We start from the raw sequence: 22,227 nt of genomic DNA, 5'->3' as shown, positions 1-22,227 counted from the left end.
GGCAGGCTGAGCCTCACACCTACCCGCCGTTTCTCTGCGGTCACTCTCCGCACGCCGTTTTCTCTGCGTGTAACTGTACCGTCTGTCCATGTGAGCCTCCTGTCCTGACAGTGGTCGCCTGTTTGCTGCTATCCTCTCCCCGTTAACGCGCTGGGCTTACGCTCCTGCCCTGCGGTGTCCTCTGAGGTCGCACTTCTTGGGAGTGTTTTGTGCCGCACACTTTAAGAACGTAAATATGAATTTTTCTACATGAGTAGCTCATATAAGCTGTAGCTCGTATATTAAAAGCCAAGAATGCTCACTCATTTTCTACAAATATTTGCTTATTTTACTTAATATTGCATGTGAAAGTGATTTAGCACCTGAATGAAATGTGCTGAATGCACATTGAATGAACACCCCCCTCCCCATCCCACATCAGCAGAAAACAGACTAGTACAGTGGCACTGAGTATTCTGACCCACTGACTCGCGCAAACTCAGGCATCTTTTTTTCCTCTCGATTTCTCAGCATCACCACAGTTAAAAAAACTACAAATATATATATTTTTAAATATCAATGTAATTTAAATAGTCATTCTAAGGAACATTAAAGTTATTGAGAACGACAACTTTAGACCCTGGATATAACTTGATAGATGGATGGATCATTTTTTTTATAAGGGAAAAAAACATGAGATGGTATATAAGAAACTTACTAAGCAGTTTAGACTGTTAACAGCTAAATATCTGCATGACAGAACACATTTTATCACCTTAGTAATGTTACAGGTCTACTGCTACATAAAGTAAGCTGCTCTCGCCCTCTGTTGGAAAAGGACGTAAATTACTACATATTTTCAGCACAGCAATCTTATGAAGTATGTTATTAGATGTTACAGCAGAATATAGCTAATGCAATTTGAAATTATTTAAATTTTAAATGAATTTAATGATATTTTATTAAAGAATATAGAAAAAAATTCCAAAGGTGACTTTAATTTACTACATGTTTTGCTCTTCCTCAGCACCGCCTTCAGTGCCACGGTGTTGGGAATCCTCAGTGGCTGACATGGCGGCCATTGCGTGGGGTCTGTCTGTCATGGCCTGTCCCTGCACAGCGGGGTCGGCAGTCACCAGCAGCCAGTGGTTCATCTCCCGCTCAGCCTTGTGGGAGTCCAGGAAGGTCTGGGCCACCACCTCATACTCCTTTCCATAGGCTGTCCTGTGAATTACATTGTGCTTGGTTTTGAATCATTCTTTGCATTTGAAATTCTACAAACAAGCAGATTTCCTTGATATAGGCATACATTCCTAGTACAGTATCTGGTTAATTAAAAGTTAAACTGGTTATAAAAATACACTACATGGCCAAAAGTATGTGGACACCATCTTATTCAATATCTCTGAAAACCAAGGGATTTGATATGGAGCTGGTCCTCCCTTTGTCAATATATTAGCCTGTACTCTGGGAAGGCTGCCCATTAGATGCTGGTGGGATTTGCTGCCATTCAGGGTGGGTATTGATGCTGGGTGATCGGGTCCCTTCCTTAGAGCTTGTGTGGCCCTCACCTTGCAGCTGGACTTGCTCCCAGACATTTACACATCTCTGTCACTTCAACTGAAGTTGAGCAGAAACACTTTTATAAGGGAAAAAATTGGCAAAACTGACTTTTGAGAATGATGGCACCCTATGATGGTACTAAGCTGAAAGTCAATAATCACTTCTGGATAACCATGGATACTGGTTACCCATAACACTGCGGCCAGTGTTTGTTGCTGCTGACTGCGTAACTGTGTGCTTAAATTATGCACGTGTGTCAGTAATGGGTGTGGCTTAATTAAAAAATTACTCTAATAAGGGTGTCCATATAGTTTGGGTTATATAGTGTGACTAACAGTAAATTGTTCTATTTAAAAAACACTTACCACAAAACATAATTTCCAAGTACAGCTAAGCACTGGTTTGTCTTGCAGTGAGTGATAAGGACCTTTTTATTTACCTGCAGAGAAGGCAGTAAGAATGAAAGCTTAACAAGCAGAGTTTGATGCAGAAATATTGATGGAAAAAAAATCAGGTGGGGTGGAGTGGGGGGGGGGGGCTCACTGGAACAGGAAGACCCTCGTTCTCCATGCGTTCCTGCGGGTCTAGGTACACCACCTGCCAGCAGGTGAAGAAGGATGTGTGGCTGGACAGGCTGACCTCCTGTAGGCGGGACCTCCTGGCACATTTCAGGAACGTCCGCTGGTCACTCGCTAGGTACAGCTGTGAGTGGCAGCAGAACCCGTAAAGATTAAGCCAAAGCAATGCTCTGTTCAGACTTATTTCTTTGTACATTTCCCTAAAATTCACAACTTCATAAATGTGTAGTATAGGTGAGAGAGGACATTTCATAAATTCGGATTAGACTTTTTTAATATCTACATTGTTTCAGATTGAACTCACCTCACCAGCAAACGCATCTTTTAAACGAAAGGCGAAACTCTGATTATATTTCACGGTTTCCCCCTCTGGAGTCCCATCAACGCTGGTTCAAGAAAACATAAATGTTTCTTTAAAAATACGCAAAATTGGCTGGTGTAACAAAACAATCAGCTGGTGAATGACGGCTACCTGGTGACGACGAAGGCAGTCCTGCCGCAAGATTCCACGGCTCTGGTCGCGGTGACCTCGCGGGGCGTCTGGGTAAGTGAGCTCATTGCAGCGGAGCTAGGATCCAAATGCATACTAACGGCCGCTGCATCTCTCTTCGTCTGCCAGCCTAGCGAATGCTCACCCTGATCGCCCCCAGGGTTCACCAGTATCACCACGTCCCCGAAGTGTAACCATCCATCAGTTGTTACTGTCAAGTCGATCTAGGGAACAATATTCAAAGTGAAATTCTTTTGTTTCACTAAGCAAATAATTATTATATTCATATACACACAGAGACCAGTTTGCAGCCCAAAAACTCTATGAAACCAGTTAGACATTCTGTTGGAATTCTCACTACATTAAACACACCATTAAACTACCTTTTTCAACATATTCTGTTTTACAAGGTTTGTCTTCTGGAAAACCAGCTCTCCTTTCTCTTTCTTCTCCAGGAAGTCCTTCAGCATTTCCTGGGGTTAAAACAGCAACAGGCGTTAATATCAGATAAATAATGAATGCATATTTATTACATTATATTTGAGTTACACAACACAGTAGCTAAGTGCAGCCACTCGGGGGGCTGAGGGTACCTGTGCACCTGGGCCTTCTGGGGCTTACCAAGGGGGAACCCCCCTCCCCCATCAACAACTCATACCAGAATTTGCTGGAGGTATTCCCCACCCCTCCATTTGAGCACTTGTCCCTTGAAAAATCTCTGCAAGGCACTGGCTAAGTGGGGGCGCCTGGGGGTGTGAGGTTAGCATGATCTTCTGCTACTCCAGATTCCAACCATGTTCAAAGCACATTTAGTTTAGGTCAGGGGTCTCAAACTACAGTCCTGGGGGGGCGGATCCCTGCACAGTATTTGGTTTACCCTCATTTAACACACCTGATTCAACTGCTTGTTTTAAATACCATACAGCTCTTGAGCTAAATCATTTGTCATCCAGGACTGGAGTTTGATATCCCTAGGGCCTGTACTACGAAGCGGGGTTACTGGCTTATCGGGATAACTTGTCAGATTTAAGGTAGTCTGGGCAAAATGTAGGTGAACGAATATGAAGTCCATTTAAACTGTGGTACCTTAAATCCGACAAGTTACCCCGATAAGCCAGTAACCCCGCTTTGTAGTACAGGCCACTGGTTTAGGTGATTTGGGTGTATCTAAGTTCCCCATAGGATAAACCCATTGCATAAAACAGAATGTGATTGGCTAAACAGTTTAGTTTTTCTTGTGCTTTGACTGGTTTGTTTCCTTGATTGAAAGACTCACCGAGCTGATTCTCATTAATATTAGTGACATGTGCATGATTATAGGAGACTGACCAATCAGCATGCAGCAAGAACTGCAAGAAATCGGTGTTTAGGTGAAATCCAGTTCCTTTTAATTGAAATGGTAGTTTTCCTCCTTGACGTGGATTAGGCGGTAATCCTAACTGGAACATTACAGTGGATAATACGGTTGGACTTTTCCATTAGATGTGTTTTATCGTGCTGTATTTCACCCGTACATCCTTGAGTGAAAATGCGTTTGTTGAGTGGAGATAACTCTTTTTTAGCATCCAAACACGTTTCCTCGTCCACGTTATAATGTTAAACTTATTACGTCGCACAGCACGTCCGTGACCAGTATATGGGGTTAAACTGTTAATGCGTACGTGTCTCAGTCGTAATATCTGAAAACACTAAAAATAAACATGTTGAAAGATATTACTGATTCTTAATACCAAAAACGTATTTGTAGGAATATTATATATAGCCTATATATAATAGCGTATGACACGCCTACATGAAGAGCTTCGGCTCTTAGCTAAAAGAGACATTCCCAATTTACTCCCGCCCGAAAGAGCTCCCACAAAGGCTGGAGCTGCTATTTTACCTCGTCGAGAACAACATCCTCGCTCCAGTTTCCGACGCGTACATGCCGGCCATACGTCCTGATACCGGCCATCGTAAGGTGAGCACCTGGCACCAGGGATTCCCCGCGGTGTCTCCCCGAGGCGGATTGTTGACATCTCGTCACTATGGTAACGGCGTTTGGAGCGTGGAGTCGTTTTTTATTTTGTCCTGTAGGGGTCCCCATTCGTCCTTTTCTAAGGGACACGTCGGTGTCGCCCATGGTGCCTCATTTGCGTGCTGTCTGGTTGGAGTTATATATGTATATGAAGTATCGGTTTCACTTTTTAAATCTTATGTGTTTTTAATTATTTACAATGAAAAAACGAACACAGCACACGATATTGCTTAAATAACACAGGAGTATAGGTAAACTGAATCAGCGTTCCTTGAATTTCTTGTGTACTTAATCTGATATGGAAATTTTGCGGAGGGTTAATTTCGTATATATCTTTGTGTTTTGGATTTCCACCAACTGGAAAGCATCCGTATAGCAGTGCAAACCGCATCTGCTGTTAGATGCGCGGTTAAAGAAATGTATTGCAAGACCCGAGCGGTGCTTTTGGAGCATTTCCAGGCAAAAACCTGGAGAACTACTGCCAAAATACTGGCCACGACTAACTAGTAATTAAATGTAAATTAAACTTGTCAAAAATCACAGAACAGTTAAGGAACTCATATAAATGTTGATTATGCTGAGCACTAATTTATAAAAAAATTTTTAGACTCGTCTTCAACATCAGTGTTATATTTATATAACAATCTAGTCAAGCCAAATTATGAAATACATTGGAACAAAAGACATTTGATTTTGACTTAACAAAGTTAATTTGGATTGAACATACTTGAAAACTCAAGACTGATATTGACTGAATCTAGTCCATATACACTCAGTAGCCACTTAAGTTGGTACTGGGCAGGACCCCTTCTGGATCGCTTGGAGAGTAGATGTGTCTACATGTGTATATATATATATATATATATGATGCTGGGTGGGTTTTATTATTTTTTTGTGAACTTTAGACACTGTGGTTTGTGAAAATTCTAGGGTGTCGGCTCTTTTTGGATGCTGGAGCCACCACGCCTAGCGCCAGCAATCATATCGCATTCAGAATTGCTTTGATCTGGTGTTTTAGCCATTCTAATGGAAGTGAACCTCTGTCTGCATGCTCTATTCGGTTGTAGCCACGTGATTGGCTGTTCGGAGGAGCAGGCTGCTGTCATTGGCAAGCAGGTGTACCTAATAAAGTGGCCACTGAGTTCCCCCCCAGTGTACTAATCTAAGGGGATCTGAATGGCCGCCCTGCTGATCTGAGGCCGCCCTTCCCGGCCAGCTGGATCCTGTGACGTCGCAGTGGTCGCTGTGAGCATGCTCAGAGCTGACAGGATGCTGGAGAGACCGCCGCTCAGTGCCGCGTCTGTGGAGGAAGTGGGCCACACCCCCATGAAAAACAGACCACCCTGAGCCAGTAAACAGGCCTGGCCACAGGGCAGGGAGGGGGTGCTTGGCAGGCTCCCGCCTGGTCCAGCCCCTCCCCCGAGCCCCTTCCCCATTGATGAGTGCTCCCTCTCAGGCTGCCGTATTATTTTTATATAACAACAGTCTCCGGTGCTGAGCCCCCCGGGCAGCCAGGCCAAGCCAGCAGCAAGGCCGTCTGCCGGTTCCGCCCCGCTGGGCTTTCCCGGCCGCCCTGCCTGTTACGGTTCGTCCAATGGGAGCCAGCTGCAGTTGTTTTACATCACTTTTAAGTGAGCAGGGAATCTATCACATCCGTTTTTTTCTTTTGGTTTTTTTTGCAGCCAGGGCCCCTCTGTTCCTCTTCAGACATGTCGAATCCGCAAACGCCCAGACTAGCCAGTGTGATTAAAATAGTGCCACTCCATAGGAATAAAACTGCCAACCCCTAAAAGGTCTTTAAATATAACACTCGGCAGTTTCTAGGAACTATTGAACTGGCATTCACAGGCTATAGATCTATCCATGATTTGTGTTTATAGGTATTTTTAAAAAAGGCAGAAAGAGGCCTTGGGCTGGCGTGAAGGGATGACGTCACACAAAGGGAATGTTCCCAGGGGAGGGGGTTAGTGTGTTAGAGCTGGTTCATATTAGCCTTCAAAGGGACGGGAGGTATATGGAAAAATCTACAGCCATAATAGTAAGCAGATCCTTAGGTTCCCCCTAAGAGAATTTCACACTTCTGGGTCTTTGCAGCGCTGTTCTGTTCACAGCAGGCTTCTTTACGTGGATCATATGCTTTTCCTGTAATAGTCAGAAGCAGGATTTATCAAAAGGGTTAACATGCCTTCTAAGTGTTGACTCTAGACATTTGTACTAGATGTTTTAAACAGTTGTATATGAACTTGTATTTCTGGACTGCTCATTCTGTACATAACATTTTCATTATTTTTATTCTTTGTCAAACACAGTCATCAAAAGTAATTTACTCCGCATGGAGTTTTATCTGACTGTTCATTTTATTTCTGTGTAGAGCTAGAAGCTTTACAACTGATTAACTGATTAACTATTTAGTAAACAGTTTAGATGTTTTCTGAGGTTTAAGTTGAACATTTGAAGATCAGTGGTTTTCCGGTCAAAATGCATACCCACTACAGTACTGCACTGCCAAGTCACTGAAACCATATTTACATTTCACATGTTTCTGGAACATTCTGGATGACACCTCACACACTCAGTCCCACAGGTGCTGTGAATCTGACACCTGGGGTTCAAAGGTGAGAACTCCCGTGCCAACCGCCCCCCCTCCCGGAAGCCAAGGCACAATGACAAAGCAGGTGGCGCCATCCTGTAATGGAACCAGGAATAGGTGGGAAGTGGGGATGGGGCCCAGAATCACTCGGTGCAGAGTTCCACCGAAAGTTCTGTCCAAACAGACGTAGCGGGCGCCCAGTGGGTGGGGTTAGAAACATACAAAGATGGCCACTGTTTGACGTTGGGAGGTGCAGCTTTGGGAAGGTGTGAGGGGGGGCCCCACGCACGCCAGTGGCATTCCAGCAGGGCACATCGGAGGGGCGATGCCGCCTGTCATCTCCACATGGCTTTTTGTCCGGGAATTCGATGCTGGGGGTGTTTCCAAGGCAACAGGACGCCAGAGTGAAGGGCAGAATCACTGCGAAATGAGCTGACCATATTGATGAAGGCAACAGATGCCTCACCCCCCCCCCCTCATGGTCTATGCAGGACCCTCCCGGTTGAGTCCACGGTTTGCTCGGCTCCCCTGGAATGCCTGTCCTGTGACTTTTTGCTTTTTTGTTGCTCTGTTGTGGCCGTCACGGGACAGCGATCACGTGACAGGGGTCCATTATTCTCATTGGCTGTTCACAGCTGTTGGGGCTTCTGTGGCATCATGCTTTAGTAATGAGAGGGCATACTGTTACATAGCAATTTTATGAGGCCTTTGCAGATTATTTTTTGGTCGCAACTAATAAAAAACCAGTGTATCAAAAGTAAAATGGAGCAGATGTGTGGTCACATAAAAAAAACACTTTCTTTAGGCCTATTTTCTCTGAGTTTGGGGGTGTGAGTGTGTTTGGCTTGATGGTCTGAGCTTAGAGATGAAGTAAAGGAGAAATCCAAAGCCTTTGTATGTCAGTTAAGTCGATTGAGCACCGCGGCCCACATGCCTCCAAAGCGGGGAGTGTTACACCATTTCAAGAGAGGGATGGGGAGGCTCACAGGGACTGGGTTAGGACACCCACCTCCGTCCTGTGGCAGGAAATGGGCGAACCCCTGTTCCAAATTATTACTCAGTCATTCTCTGCTCTGAAGGAAACACCCCCGATAGCACAGCCTATTGGCTTCCTGTTGTGAAGCAACAGCTTCAGTTTTTCAGGAAAGGCAAACGATCCTGGGGCACGTGAAGGTTTCTGGCAGAACTCCATAAGCTCTGTCTGTCGCCAGACAGCACCAGGCCATTTCCACGCGGCCGGGGCCTCTGCAGCCCATGAGAGACGCCGATCACACCTGCTTCTGCGATCGCTCCGGCTGCAGGATTCCGTCGAAGTCAGTGCTATTTCTGTCCGTCGCAATCCCGAAAGAGTTTCGATGAGGGAGCCGGCATCTCCAGATAACATGCAATTTAAAGAGGATTAGAGTGGTCTGTGGCTGGCAGGGAGCTGGCCATCCGTTCATTGTCTCTGTGCACGTCTGAAGGTAGGCCGAGGGCCTGGAAAAAGTACTTTTTGCTGTGAAACTTCAAGCAGGCAAAGGGGTGGGTCTGGTATTGGTTCAAAGCTTATCACGGTGCCATGATAGCAAACGGAACAGATATACAGGCAGATCATGTGAGCCCGCTTCAGAAACACCATCTGAGCACCGTGGTACGGGTTCTCTGTGGCCAGCAAGGTCCCAATGCTGCCGGTTCCACTGTGAATGGATCAGGTGATCAGATTGTCAGACAGGGCCCATGCCAAAGGGTGATATGTTCCCATGGTGCCTTTGCCCCAAAGAAAATGTCACACGATAGGCAGAAGGCAGCCAGGGAATATGGCTTCTTTAACGTTATACTGGAGAATGTTTTCCTCAGATGTGCAGGGTTATAATCAGATAATATATTATACCATATATATTATATTTATTATAATTTTTATGCTGATGATATTCACTTGTATGTATCATTTAAACCTCATCATCTGAACAAGCTGTCTAGCCTGGTTGATTGTTTATCTCGGATTAGTGACTGGCTTTCTAATAATTACCTTTATTTAAACTCTAGAAAAACTGAGACAATGATTGTAGCTCCTCTTGATTTACACTCCAAGATCAGTGAGTCGATTTCTACTATTTGTACTTCTGCCGAGTCCAAGGTTCGTAATCTTGGTGTAATATTTGATTCCTCTCTGGGATTTGAATCGCACGTATATTTCACGCTCCTGTTTTTTTCATCTGAGGAATATTGCTAAGTTACGTCCGTTGGTCTCATCAGCAGAGCTGGAGAAAATTGTTCATGCGTTTGTTTCATCGCACTTAGATTACTGTAATGCTTTGTTCACAGGTTTGGATAAATCGTCTCTCATGTGTTTACAAACTGTACAAATTGCTGCCGCCAGGTTACTAACACGCTCCAGAAAGCGGGCCCACATTACCCCTATTTTACATTCTTTACATTGGCTCCCAATAGATTTTAGGATTCGTTTTAAGATCCTGGCTATTTCATATAGAGCGCTAAATGGGCAGGCTCCTGGATATGTGATCCAGCTCCTCCTTAAATATACAGCTGCTCGTGCTCTTTGCTCCCAGGCTCAGAACCCGTTAGTTACTCCCCGCACGAGACTAAAGACTCGGGGAGACAGAGCTTCCACTACACCGAAGCTTTGGAATGAGCTTCCACTACAACTTCAAAGTTCTGCTTCTTTAGACTCCTTTAAACTACATCTGAAAACCTATTCAACCAGGGCTTTGGTTCTGTTTCTTGTTATTAATTGTTCTGATTTCATTCTATTTTATGCAATTGTGTTGTTTTTATCTTATGTATATTTATTTTCTTATCGTTTGTACAGCGCTTTGTGACTTTGTGTCAGTGAAAAGCACTTTAAAAATAAACATTACTTACTTACTTATAATCTGATGATATATCACACCAGATTATATACATTATAATCTGATTATAATCTGTGCACATGCAAGAACTTTAATACCATCAGCTCTAAGATAATTGTTCTTGCTGTTTGCGTGGCTCGTCCCACCAATCTGACTGTCATCATGGATCAGATGAGCTGGGCATCTTGAGCCTAATGTATAAACAGAATCCTGAGTGATTTACAGGCTCTGACATCTTAATAGGTACCTTAGCCAAGCAGGTTCTCAGGAAGGTCCATGCCTGCAACCCTATGGGGGACAACTTTGTCTAAGATGACTGCCATCATGGCTGAGATGCTAATGCTTTTGGGGTGAGAAATGTCTGGTTTTGCTCAGCGTGCCGCTCACGCATGGGCAAGAGCCTGTTAGCATTAGCCTGCAGGCAGCGCTGCATGTAAAGAAGCCACGGCAAAAAGCCCGAGCAACGCTCCGAAAATGCCGCCGACTCATCTCGCGTGATGTGAGGTTTCGCCATGACATCTTCTTTGTCAATTTGGTGTGAATAAAACTTTACACCTTTGCCGCCATTTGTATGATTAAGCATGTGTGGCGTAATTCCTCTTCCTAACACATTCGGCGTGAGCTTCTGCTGGAGCAGAGATGGAGACGGGCAGATCAGCACAGCTCTCAAAGCAGCGCCACTCAGAAAGCTCATTCATCACTGTTTCGGGGAGATCCCGGGCCGGCCCACTGTCCCTATACAGGCAGGGGGCAGTTTGCTCCTTGTCAGTACATTTTGAATGTTTTATGTTAAAATACTGCCCCTTAAACCCCTTTCTCAGGCACTGTGGAAATTCCCATCATTTACATACCCTTTAGTGTCTTTTTATAGTGTCCTCAGATACCAAACAAAACTACAGTTAGGAGAGCTAATAGTTTACTTCTAGAGAAATTAAATAACTGATAAAATTAGTCTATGTCTGCGTTCAAGCCTCACATCAACCCTGCAGCCAGGAAATTCACAGAAATCGTTTCATTAAAAAATTCAACAGTGCAAATCAACGACTCTTTAATTGTTTAATCATGTCCTCATTAAATTTAATGTGATAAAAGTGTCTAATAAGCAGGTATTAAATTATTAAAGTATGTGGTAGAGTGGCAGATCAATAAGAGAAATTCAATAGCATTCAACAGAGACCAATGTTTTAATAGTACAAATAAATAGCCCATACATGCATGACCAAAACACATTACAAATATGTGTAAGTCTGGTAAATAGTGTAACGATTCAGAGAATGAAATCACAGCAGCTTTAATCCTTCCGAACTTACACAAGGACACGGACAAGCCGTCCTTCCGGAGAGCGTTGGACGCGCTCCAGGAGTCTGTCATCTTTAAAATGGCAGAAGACTGAGGTAAACGTTCCTGGTCCCAACTGACCTCAAACGTGACGAGGAGGGTGGCGTAACCCAGATCTCGGGTCTGGAGAAGCTTCAGTTGTATGCAGTGTGAGGGCAGCCCCTTCCGAATCCTAAAACTGGGAGCCCCCCCCCCCCCCCCACCAGACTTTCTGGCAGTCACTCTCACCGTCAGGGGTGAGACACCTCCATTTGCACAAGGTTTAATTCACAGGATGAGAGTTAACTGACGGCAAGGTCCTGGGGGACACGCGCTCACGCAAAGCCTGCGAGAGCAGGGTGCAGCCTTCGCACACCGCGCAGGCAGAGCTGCGCAGACGCTCCCGGCACTCTGCCGTCTTGCCGCTGTTCTCCGGCAGCTGGGCCAGCTCCTTGAGACCCTGGGTGAGGGGGACGCAGGCGGCGACCACGCTCATGGCGCCCCCCAGGATGGCCGTCTGCACTGCCTTCCCCTCAGCGCTGACGGAGGCTGCCTTGCCCAGGAACTGGGGCTCGGTGGCGAAGCCCACCAGGGCGTGGACGGCCTGCAGCAGCGGCCCACTGAAGAGGACGCAGCGCGCCCGTGCCGTCTCGCTGGGGCTGCCCTTCAGCTCCCGGACGCAGGCCAGCAAGGCCGAAGCGCTGGTACTCATGCTCTTCACGCCCAGCTTGAATTGCTCCTTGGCGAAGCGCTCCTTGGACCTCTCACTGGCTAGGACGGAGGCGTCGGTCAGCATCTTCAGGTTCCTGGAGATGCTCTGGGAGACCTCCAGGAGGAGCTGCGGGGTCAGGTCAGCCAGGGCGGCGGTCCTGAGCGCGCCGCAGCTCTGCTCCACCTCCTGCCGGCACCGCGTCACCTTGTAGCGATCCACCAGGCCCTGGAGGGCGGCGAGGGAGCCCGGCGCCTCAGTGGCGGCCAGGTACGCAGCGTGCGCAGACCACTCGGTCAGAGAGACCACCAGGTCTGCCATCTCCAGCAGCCGGTCGCCCGCCTCCACGAAGCGGCCCATGTTGAGATGGCTCTGGATGTCGTGCGTCAAGATGGACAGCTCTTTGGTCCTGGCGATGACGGTGTCCCGGCACTGCTCGAACGTCTCAGCCACCGGCAGTCCCTCAGCACCAGTCACCGGCCGCGTCTCACTGGACAGCAGGAGCAGGTCAGCCACCAGCTGCATCCGGCCCTTACAGCTGTCACAGATGGAGGACAGCCGCCTCCGGTGTGGAAGGCTGCTGCTTGGACTGGCCGCCGATCCCTCGCTACATGGCTTCCCCGAGCCCCCACTAGCCATAACAGGGTGATCAAACTGATTTACTGTGTTTTTTAAATTTATATTTAAAAAAAATAATAATTAAACCTCACATTCCTTCGCGACAACTAGTACTTTAGGACATTTCTGCTCCTAAAAGGCAGCACTCTTGCTCAACTATCTCAAAAAAATAGTTCACCAAGAAATTTACTTTGCAGTCTTTCAGAGTACATACGCTGCGCTGTAACGTAGAGCTGAAAAAGAAATCAACGTTCAGTGCCAGTAGGTGACTATAATCGCCAGTTTTCCGTTACTGTCTCTGGTAATAAACGGCAAAAGGGAGTCTATTATCCTTAGCATCCCCCGTTTTTTTCTTGATAAATGTCTATACCGGAAAAGTAGCTTTCGGCATATTTCAGTTCGGTTTCCAACTCTTTTTTCTATATATTAAAATGGCAACATCTATCGCATTTTAGCTACGGTTAATTAAACACTAAATGTTATATTTACATATATCGATCTGTTTGCACAAAAGAAATATTCACAGATTAAAATTTGCTAAATACAAGGAATTACACTGGCCTGTTGGATATCACTGTGAATCCCAGTGCCATCTCAGTTTATGCGAATACTGTCTTTATAACTTAAGAAAGTATATCCGACTTATATTCGGCGTTTAACTTATTGGTCTTCTCGATTCCCGTCTACCTAATCGCAATACCTGTCTGTGCAGTTTTCTCTTCACTGCCGCGTATTGATGTGCCTGGGGTGGGTCTCGACCACCCTGCCGTTAGAGTCACCGGGACGCAGCTTCATGCCGCTAAGGACGCGACTTCCCACCGCTATACCCCTCAACATCGCCCCATCGATCCACCGAAAGAAGAGCCACCGGCTCAGACGCGGCGGTCCCCGCTTGACTTCCAGCCTCCTCTCTTTCATGCACAGTCCCGTAAGCAGAAATGGGTCTGTTTGCAGGCGCAGTTCCATGTGCATGTCTTATCTCCGCATGAGCATGCTGCCCACCGCCGCAGACTTTCGCTTTTGGTATCCATTACTTGGGTTCGGCCACCCCGTGGAACCGGTGCCAGCTCGGAAAGCAGAACCACCCCCTTCCCTCGGCAACTTTCACCCGGATCGCCGAGCCGAGAAAGACTCGCACAGCCGCAGCGCCGCGATCCCCAGTCACGCTGCTGGGCTCCCGCTACATCGTATATGTCAGGAAGCGGCGGAGGGTGTGGCCGTCGCTCGCGTTTAACGCCAAGAGGAAGCCGGCGGCGCGCTCCGGCCGTCCCCGCGTCCCCGTTACCCGCGGGCTGAGCGTGTCTCCGGCGGCGCCGCGGTGTAGCAAGTCGTCTGCAGGTCTCGGAGGTCGCCGCTCTTCCTGCCAGCAGTTATGCCTGGCAGAGGGCCCGCCGTGGGAACATCCTACTACTTACTGGCATGGGAGTTCGGGGCTTTTTACGGCTCACACTCAGCATGTCACCCTCACCGGGGTCAGGGCTGCCACTCACGCATCTGGCGTGACACTCACGCCTTCAGACTCTCATGCAAGGAGTCTTACGGCAAATCTATATTATTCCATTATAAACCTAAAATCAGCTGCATCGAAAGCGCTGGGATGGTCTGCAACCCCAACAAATTATTTATAGGGTAATAAAACTCATACATACACGTACATATCTGTACAGACTTATCTAGATTTGAAAATCTCACGCCAGTCAGCCGACCGAAGCCCCGGGTTGCTTCCTCGCTTATTTTTTGCGAAAATGCATACAGGTTAATTGAACACCAGGGCACTTGATGTTCAAACAGCTGCACTTCGTGTCTTAGTAAGCCCTGGTTTTTGTGGTAGCCTCGTATAAGCTTTATTTTTTTCTGGTGCACGTTCTCACTTTCGCTTGTGCCGTGCTGGAAATGAATTATATTAATCATTGTGCAGAAATGATTCGTGTCGTTTTTTCATAAGAAATTAAATCTTGTCAGCTTCCTTTTTTTCAGAATGTGCAAATAGTTTCGATACTAATGGTGTTTAATAATTGGCTTATGTAATCCTGGGTTGTTCCCCGCCTCGTGCCCGTAGCTTCCATGATGGGCTCCGGACCCCGGCGACCCAGAAAGATAAGCGGTTCGGAAAATGGATGGATGGATGGATGGATTGAAATTGCATATGCAGTTATGAGAAAACGTTGTGTACAGATTGTGTGTCTTCAAATTATCTGGATTTCTGCACGAATGACTCATAATATGTGGTATAAGCTATCATATATAATCTGTTATTTTAAATTACCGTGTATTTCATGAGCAAATGATTTAACTAATCAAGGTCATTGATATTAGTTTGTGAACTCGCATATTCAGCAGCACGTCCTTGCTAATGACGTCGCTCTCCGTCGCTGCTGCCCAGACCTGCACTGTGCGCGGGAGGCATTGCAGCCCATTCTTCTGTACAAAACGCGTTTCAATTTTTTTTTTTTTTTTTGCTTAAACTGCCTACTTCAGATCACTCGTCGGGATTTTAGTGTAATTGAGGTCAGAATTTTAACTTGTCCATTCTAAAGAGTGATTTTTTTTTTGAGCCACTCATTGATTTATCTGTGTGGTCTTGATCATTTTCATATCAGATGACCCAGTTTCTGAGATTTTGGTTTTGGAATGTAGTGTTTAGTTTTGTTCAAACATAACGCCGAGTACCTTTACCAGAAAGTTCTTCTAATCTGGTCCAGTGCTTTGGACCATCCAGGCATGGGCGTAATTTCCAGAGGGGTTAGGAGGCTCATGAACCCCCCAATAATCAGATCCAGCCAATATAACCAAGTGGTAGTGATTTCCTCTGTGGCAAATTCCTTTGGACACGATTCTTGTTTGGTAGTTTTCTTATGGTTCACTCATCAAGTGCAAGAGATGGTTATGAATCATGAATCATGCTGCAGCTCCTTGCTTGAGGGTTCCAGGACATGTCCTTGTACTGACCTTTCTAGGATGCCCATTCCTACGAAGAGTCAAAACTGCAGAATCTCTGTCATTCCTAAGCTTTCTGCTAGACTGTGGAGGCCTAAGTCTTTAGAAATCCTTTAGTAACTCTTTACTTTATTATCAGTTAACATTTTTTTCTGAGGTCATCTGAAATGACTTTGGATCAGACTGGATCAGGATCATTACATTTGAACAGAACTTTGCTGCCACCTGCTAACAATGGGCTGCTGACCAACGTCAGGCACAGAGTGGCCATTGGGAAGTCTGGTCCTTCTCCCGGTGTGCTGGCCTGGTGAGGGACAACCGATTGATTTGGCAACCCCCCCCCCCCTCTCCAGTCAGCAACATTATCTACCAAGGGACCCCCCCTGGCAAATTCCCGGGTTGCCCCTGACCAATATTGTGGTTTGACTCCAGTTATCTTGTTTTCAAGAGGTCATTATTCCTAGAGATTGATATATTATTTTCCAAGAATAATCATGATTGTTTAAACCATTTATTAAATAAAGATGTAGTAAAATGTGTGTATGAGATAAAGCCTGAGATGATCATATTACTTTTTTGCAGCCATTTCTGGAGACATACAGGTAAGTTGAAAAATATCTTTTTGTACAATTACAATAAAATATAATTTTCAATAGCTGTTCTCATAAGCAAGTCACAGTAAAGAGTATTCTCTATCTAATGGTGTGTTTATGCTTGAAACTATTTCCATACTCTGTATTTTAGCTGTGCTTAACCTCTCCTTGGGGAAGACTATGTATTGTAATGACTGGGCTGGGTCAAGGACAATCCCAGTGCAGCTTACTGACAACAAGAGATTTTTATTACAAATTAAATTCAGAAATAACAGAAACAAAGGGAACCATGAGGGGTCTAACAAAGGCAGGTGACTAACTGAGGCTAGAATTAGAAGAGAGAGAGAGTCACACTCAGGTAATGCATGCAACCCAAAATGCATGTCAAATGTACACTCACAAACAAACACTACACTTACTGGTAACAGAAGCACCTCAACAATAACCAGCAAAGGAACATGGCAAGGGTACATATATATCCACAAGTATGATGGGCAGGAGAAAGAAACATGCTGCTGGCAAACCAGACAGGCCAGTGGCTGCACCGTGAGGTACTGTAATGTTTGTCCACAAAAGCCTTTGGCAGCGACCGTGAGAGTCAGACTTCCGTGCCGAGCTGCACAGCTGTAGAAAGCACCGGGCCTGTGGGTGGAGGCTCCTGTAAGGAAGCCACACTGCTTCTGTTGAGCGGGCCGCTCGCGACGCTGCTCCCTGGGCGTGCAAACGAGTCACAGATGATGAGACTCACATGTAAATGGGGGATCAGCGTACCATGCAGTGCCATGCCGTATCAGGGCAGTGCCATGCCGTATCGGTCCAGTTCACGTGCTGCAGGAGCATCCATTGACTTCGCCGGCATGGTGCTTTGCGAAATTTAGCGTTGTTGTTCTGATGTTTTGAATATCAGCCCAATGGAGAGGAAGTAAGGCTCTGACTCCTTTTAGGTTATTTAGGTTTTCTCAGGTTATTGGTTCACTTTTCCATCCTTGGTGTTTTACGGAGATCATCCAGGAGAGAAAAAGCAAGTTACAACTGGAAGGACAGGTGATTGTAGCAGCGTGGCGATGGGACGCAAGACTCCCGGAAGCATAAATGAAAGGACTGTGAAAAGAGAAGTGAACATTAGCAAAATTTCTTGTTAAGGGTCATAGTTTAATCGCCCCCCACAGCCCCTACTCCTACGCCAACCAAAAGAATGCCCAGCATCCGGCCCCCCCAGACATTCCAGGGAGAGGCAGGAAACCCCCCAACACATACAGTAACAGCAGCTGAGCTCAGCAGGGTCAGTGCAGTATAATAGCATGAGCCATGTGGATTCTAGGCTATCCATTCATTCTCATTGCCGGTTCATTGAGGCACAGGGTACAGTGAGCCGTGTGCATCTCCTAGGGTGTCAGCATGTGCGTTTCCTTTGACTGTGGAAGGAAACCCTCGCACAGGTAGAGTGAACTTATACATCCCATCCACAGAGAGAGAGAGAGAGAGAGAGAGAGAGCCAGGTGCTGGTAGTGAACCTGCTGTCTCTGGCATCTAGAATTTTATCAAAATCATTTTAATATATTTATATATCACATTTTAAAAGTTAATTTCTTTAAGCTAAAGTCTGTTGTAATAGTTTTATCCTTCGGTGCAGAGACACAAATGCAAAAGACTGCTATATTCTCCGTCTTTGGAGCATGGTGACCTAAGTCCGTCTGTATCTCATCTGAGACGGTGCGGAGGCACAAGCGCCCCCGAGACACGCCCCACGCGAACTGACGCGGAAAAGCCGATCAGCCAATCAGCGCCGTACAGCTGGAAAAGATGGCGGCTTCCTTATGGAGGTGTTTTTGTGTGCTGCTGTGTTTTACTTTAATTTGTGTTCTAGCACTTGAGAATGATAAAAGTAAAAAGCCTAAAAAGAAGAAAGATATCCGCGACTACAATGACGCGGATATGGCCAGACTCTTGGAGGAATGGGAGGTAAATTTTCTGTCTTGTTTTTGCAAGCTAGGATCTTTGCAGTTTGTCGCTTGCGGCTTAAATTGCACATTTTGTATCTGTGTCAAATATATATTTAATGATTTTCCAATTTCCATTTATTTCCTTTAGTTTGGTTACGTTTACAGTGTGCTTGACATAGTACGTCGGTACTACTGACAATGAAATGTTGATAGATACGTGTTGGAGATTTCGCATTGCTACCTTGTTCTGAACTGCATAAGCCAAAGATGGAGTGAAACCTCTCTTTTGTTGGCTTGTCTATGTCACGGACAACCGTTATCTGAATTTCTTAATCACATTCACCTTCTAATTTGTGAGATGTTTGTTGAAAATTTTAAGGCTTTAACACTTTAGTATATAAAGCTTGATTTTCCTTCTGAATGTTTTTATGTTTGGTTTTTTCTGTTCGCTAACCTCCTTCGAACCGAAGTTAAGTCGGTATAGTTTTTTTCCCCCTTATTCCATATGTATTGTAAATCCCGTTTGTCTTTAAAATGCTTTCTCTGTGTTGCACGGTCTGCAGAAAGATGATGACATCGAAGAGGGGGACCTTCCAGAGCACAAAAGACAGCCCCCAACAATTGATTTCTCAAAAATTGACGCTTCAAAGCCTGAGGAGCTCCTTAAAATGAGCAAGAAAGGAAAGACATTGATGGTGTTTGCTACCATATCTGGAGACCCCACCGAGAAGGAGACTGAAGAAATTTCAAGTCTCTGGCAGGGCAGCCTTTTCAATGCCAACTTCGATATTCAGAGGTATGACAGAACCCTGCTCTCTGTCGAGTGATGAGATGCTGCTTTTTAGGGGGTATGCAAAAAGGTGGCTAGAATTAATGTTATATTTATAGCACGTTAAATTTTTTATTTCAACATACTTTACAGAAGCAATGGGGAGCCTCTACAACCACCACTGTGTAGCCCCCACCTGGATGAGGTGATTAGGAGGCCAGATTTGACAGGGCCACAGTGGGCAATTTTAGCCAGGACATCAGGGTGTCACCCCTACTACTTTGGAAGATGCCCAGGGATCTTTTATGACCTCAGACAGTTTTACATTCCATCCCTAGTGCAGCACCATTTTTACAGCACAGCATCCCCCTCACTGCACTGGGATCCACACCAACCACAGGATGGGCTCCCCCTACTGGCCACACCAACACTTCTCCCAGCAGCAACCCAACTTTCCTAGTTGGTCTCCCATCCAAGTACCGGCCAGGCCCAAACCTGCTTAGCTTCAGATGGATTAGCTGGTCTGAACAGCAGGTGGTCTCACTGCTGACACCAAGTACAGTAATGAGCATAGGCTGCTAAGCCTTCTTCCTCACCCCTTATTTTTTTGTAGGTTAAATTTCTAGTTTAGAACAAAATATAACTACATTTTGAATATGTATTTTTTTTTAATGATCCCCATGGTGAAATTCCCTTTACAGAGTTGCACTCAGGTTGCTCTCTGTAGGTGAGAAGAAGCTGACTGTGAAGGGCAGCCACCCACAGCAGCACCCAGGGAGCTGGGGGTTAAGGGCCTTGACCAGGCTACTGATCACAGGGACAGAGGCTTAGCCACACGCTGCCCCCCCCCCCCCCCCCATGCTTTATTAAATATTTTCAAGTTTATTAAATTGTATTGGCAACATGCCATAAATGTTCATGGCCTTCCGTTCTAATAAGCTGCAGTGAACATGTAATGAAGTGTTGATTCAGTCAGTGAGTGATCTTGTGTTTCCCCCCAGGTTTGTGGTGGGTTCTAACAGAGTCATCTTCATGCTACGTGATGGAGGTTATGCTTGGGAGGTGAAGGACTTCCTGGTGGCGCAGGATCGCTGCGCAGATGTGACCGTGGAGGGTCAGGTGTACCCTGGGAAGGCAGCGAAGAAAGAAGACAAGGCGAAGGCTAGCAATGATATTAAACCGAAAAGCAAGAGCAAAAACAAGGAGAAGACGGGGAACAAAGAGAGCAATAAGGCCAACAAACAGAGAGAGGAGCTCTGACACCGCTGTGATTGACCATTCAGAGGAATTCTGGGATAGTGTGAAGCTAACGCTTACAAACATCCGAGAGTGCTGTAAACGTTGCAAAGTTCACCACCTTCCATACTTGAATGACTCACCAGTGTTGCTGCGGTCTAGATCAAGTTCAGCTTTTTGCTTGATTTCCTGTACTTGTATAAGCTTTTGTTTGTTTTTTTTCATAACCTAGAACAGAAACTTTCCGCTACGTAAGTACGTCACACGTTTATGGAAACTGAAGAGGATCTGAATTCGCATTTCAGTTTACCTTCCTGTGGTGTCGGTCTAACATCAGTTTGTATATGTAAAGCGATTGGTCTGAGAATCTGTCATGACTGTATCCATCTCTGCATCCTGAATGTTTTCAACTTTGGCAGCTGGGCTACATGGTACAGTTTTGAAATAAAGACTTTTTAAAAATAAATAAATAAATAAAAAGCTGTTGATGCAAAAGCCTTTTGCTTTTTCAAGGAGAGTAAAAGGAGCATCATTTTAAAAAGAATTTATTTGAGCAAAGTCATTTGTACATTTGCGCTCTGAACAGAAACCACACTGACATGGTTCGGTTGATTGTGGTCCGCCAACCCACTGACTTTAGTCATCGTCAAACGAAAGGTCAAGAATGGTCAAGTCTTATGGTTTCTGATCATCCTACTAGATTACAGTTAAATTTAAGGGAATGCAATGTACAAAGACATGATGTTTAGAGCACCAGTCGATCCCCCAGGTTCACATTTAGACAGGGTGGGACATAGATACAGATTTGTTCTCAAACACTTTATTCACATTACTAAATACACATTACGTGGTTTCTTTTTAAACAAAAACCCACAAATCTGATATACAACTTGATGTTTATGCGTGTTGCATTTCACACTAATTCCTCTCTGTTAATGTGTCTTAGGAATTAAGCTCTATTGATTTTCAGATGGCACGCCCTTGGTAAACTTTACAGGTTAAAGAATGTTCCCAGTGAGCAGTTACAGGCTTGTGTCTGTACAATAAATAAGTATAAAAGTTATTTTCTGATATATATTCTGAAGTGTTTTTGAAACACAAAAACGTACAAAACACTGACTTTGAGGTCAATTTCCGAAAAAAGGCCAGCTATTTCGGCAAGAGGTGGCCGGAATGGCAATTCCTGTTAAACTGGGAACATCACTTCTCGTATTCTGACCAAGGTGCCCTCTCAATGCTGTCCTTTCGAAGGGAAGCCATCTGTACAAATTCCGTTTCCCGGTTAAGATCACCCTGAAGCCTCCATTTCATGTTTGCTGGTTTATAACATTTACAAAAGAATCACACTTCGAGAATCCTGGGGAAAAAAAACACCACATATTACATATTAAAAGCATGAAACCTTTAACAGTATAAGGGAACTCTCCACTGGAACTGGGGACAGAAGACATCACTGAGACAAAAACAGGGAATGTTTTCCTAATGAATACCATTCACATCCACACTTGGTACAAACATGGCTCCTATCTGGGAAGTCACCCCTGTGAGCTCTCTGGCCTGAGGATGTCCTGCCCGCAGGCCTCTTACAGTCCTCACTTCTCGCATTGTGCACTTGGACAGCGGCGACCGTGGAGGTGCATCCTCCTCCTGGCTCAGGCCTCATAACCTCCTCTTCCTCACCACTGGAATGGGCAGCACCTGATGGATCTCAGCCTCGTCCTCGTCTGTCACCAGCCTCACCCAGTCAGGCTGGAAATCGCCCTTGAAGCCCACGAACGTCAGTTTCTCTGAAAGGGCCGAGGACAGAGTACATCACAGGCTGCCCTGCCTGAATGGGGCCATTCTATGGCAGCTAACACATCCCATAATTGTAAACAAGATACTGCTTCAGTCGGAACTTTCCACAGTGGGATGAACTTTCTGTCCTGCCCTTGAACAACCCCAGGATGTTTTGCAACCATTAGCGTCACTAAGGTTGCGTAATTAAAATTTTTTTGGTCCGATTAAAGCTTTATTTCTGCATGGTGAATCACACAGAT

General features: G+C 45.5%; 4 protein-coding genes across 9 annotated transcripts in view; 1 reads left to right on the top strand and 3 right to left on the bottom strand.

Annotated features, from left to right (window-relative positions):
* Positions 1-113: 113 nt before the first annotated feature.
* cfap161 (cilia and flagella associated protein 161) lies at positions 114-4,618 on the bottom strand. Of its 4 annotated transcripts, none has more exons than XM_023843076.2 (9): positions 4,493-4,618; positions 2,994-3,083; positions 2,593-2,834; positions 2,425-2,506; positions 2,086-2,244; positions 1,908-1,981; positions 988-1,203; positions 755-805; positions 114-219 (listed from the first exon to the last, which is right to left on the bottom strand). In XM_023843076.2, the coding sequence occupies exons 1-9, from the start codon at positions 4,562-4,564 to the stop codon at positions 129-131; spliced, it is 1,077 nt and encodes a 358-aa protein (XP_023698844.1). In that variant the 5' UTR covers positions 4,565-4,618; the 3' UTR covers positions 114-128. The 4 variants fall into 4 exon arrangements, with proteins under 4 accessions (XP_023698844.1, XP_023698845.1, XP_023698847.1 ...); XM_023843079.2 differs by having other exon boundaries at positions 200-219; positions 985-1,203; XM_023843077.2 differs by lacking the exon at positions 755-805 and having other exon boundaries at positions 129-219; positions 985-1,203.
* A 6,608-nt stretch (positions 4,619-11,226) lies between these two features.
* LOC111859913 (talin rod domain-containing protein 1-like) lies at positions 11,227-14,111 on the bottom strand. Its single transcript, XM_023843056.2, has one exon. The coding sequence runs from the start codon at positions 12,729-12,731 to the stop codon at positions 11,667-11,669; it is 1,065 nt and encodes a 354-aa protein (XP_023698824.1). The 5' UTR covers positions 12,732-14,111; the 3' UTR covers positions 11,227-11,666.
* A 3,896-nt stretch (positions 14,112-18,007) lies between these two features.
* On the top strand, positions 18,008-20,683 carry mesd (mesoderm development LRP chaperone). The gene is made up of 3 exons (XM_023843057.2): positions 18,008-18,202; positions 18,747-18,979; positions 19,954-20,683. The coding sequence occupies exons 1-3, from the start codon at positions 18,044-18,046 to the stop codon at positions 20,210-20,212; spliced, it is 651 nt and encodes a 216-aa protein (XP_023698825.1). The 5' UTR covers positions 18,008-18,043; the 3' UTR covers positions 20,213-20,683.
* A 34-nt stretch (positions 20,684-20,717) lies between these two features.
* Positions 20,718-22,227, bottom strand: part of LOC111859912 (cell migration-inducing and hyaluronan-binding protein-like) — a 46,736-nt gene continuing 45,226 nt past the window's right edge. For all 3 annotated transcript variants that reach the window (XM_072698275.1, XM_072698273.1, XM_072698274.1), the window contains exon 29: positions 20,718-21,975. In XM_072698275.1, the coding sequence (XP_072554376.1) occupies positions 21,848-21,975 (128 nt within the window). In that variant the 3' untranslated portion in view covers positions 20,718-21,847. The remainder of the gene's footprint in view (positions 21,976-22,227) is intronic.

The sequence above is a fragment of the Paramormyrops kingsleyae genome, chromosome 13, assembly GCF_048594095.1.
Source record: "Paramormyrops kingsleyae isolate MSU_618 chromosome 13, PKINGS_0.4, whole genome shotgun sequence".
In the NCBI taxonomy this organism is placed as follows: Eukaryota; Metazoa; Chordata; class Actinopteri; order Osteoglossiformes; family Mormyridae; genus Paramormyrops; species Paramormyrops kingsleyae.
Note: the sequence above shows the minus strand (reverse complement) of the source record. Positions and strands in the feature narration are given on the sequence as shown.

Excerpts from the sequence above, each read along its gene's own strand:
- cfap161 (XM_023843076.2), bottom strand. The coding sequence starts at position 4,564 with ATGGCCGGTATCAGGACGTATGGCCGGCATGTACGCGTCGGAAACTGG. Across the intron at positions 2,245-2,424 it reads AAGATGCGTTTGCTGGTGAG|CTGTACCTAGCGAGTGACCA; the intron begins GTGAGTTCAATC and ends TGCCACTCACAG. Across the intron at positions 1,204-1,907 it reads CTTGGAAATTATGTTTTGTG|GACAGCCTATGGAAAGGAGT; the intron begins GTAAGTGTTTTT and ends TGTAATTCACAG.
- LOC111859913 (XM_023843056.2), bottom strand. The coding sequence starts at position 12,731 with ATGGCTAGTGGGGGCTCGGGGAAGCCATGTAGCGAGGGATCGGCGGCC.
- mesd (XM_023843057.2), top strand. The coding sequence starts at position 18,044 with ATGGCGGCTTCCTTATGGAGGTGTTTTTGTGTGCTGCTGTGTTTTACT. Across the intron at positions 18,203-18,746 it reads GACTCTTGGAGGAATGGGAG|AAAGATGATGACATCGAAGA; the intron begins GTAAATTTTCTG and ends CACGGTCTGCAG. Across the intron at positions 18,980-19,953 it reads GCCAACTTCGATATTCAGAG|GTTTGTGGTGGGTTCTAACA; the intron begins GTATGACAGAAC and ends GTTTCCCCCCAG.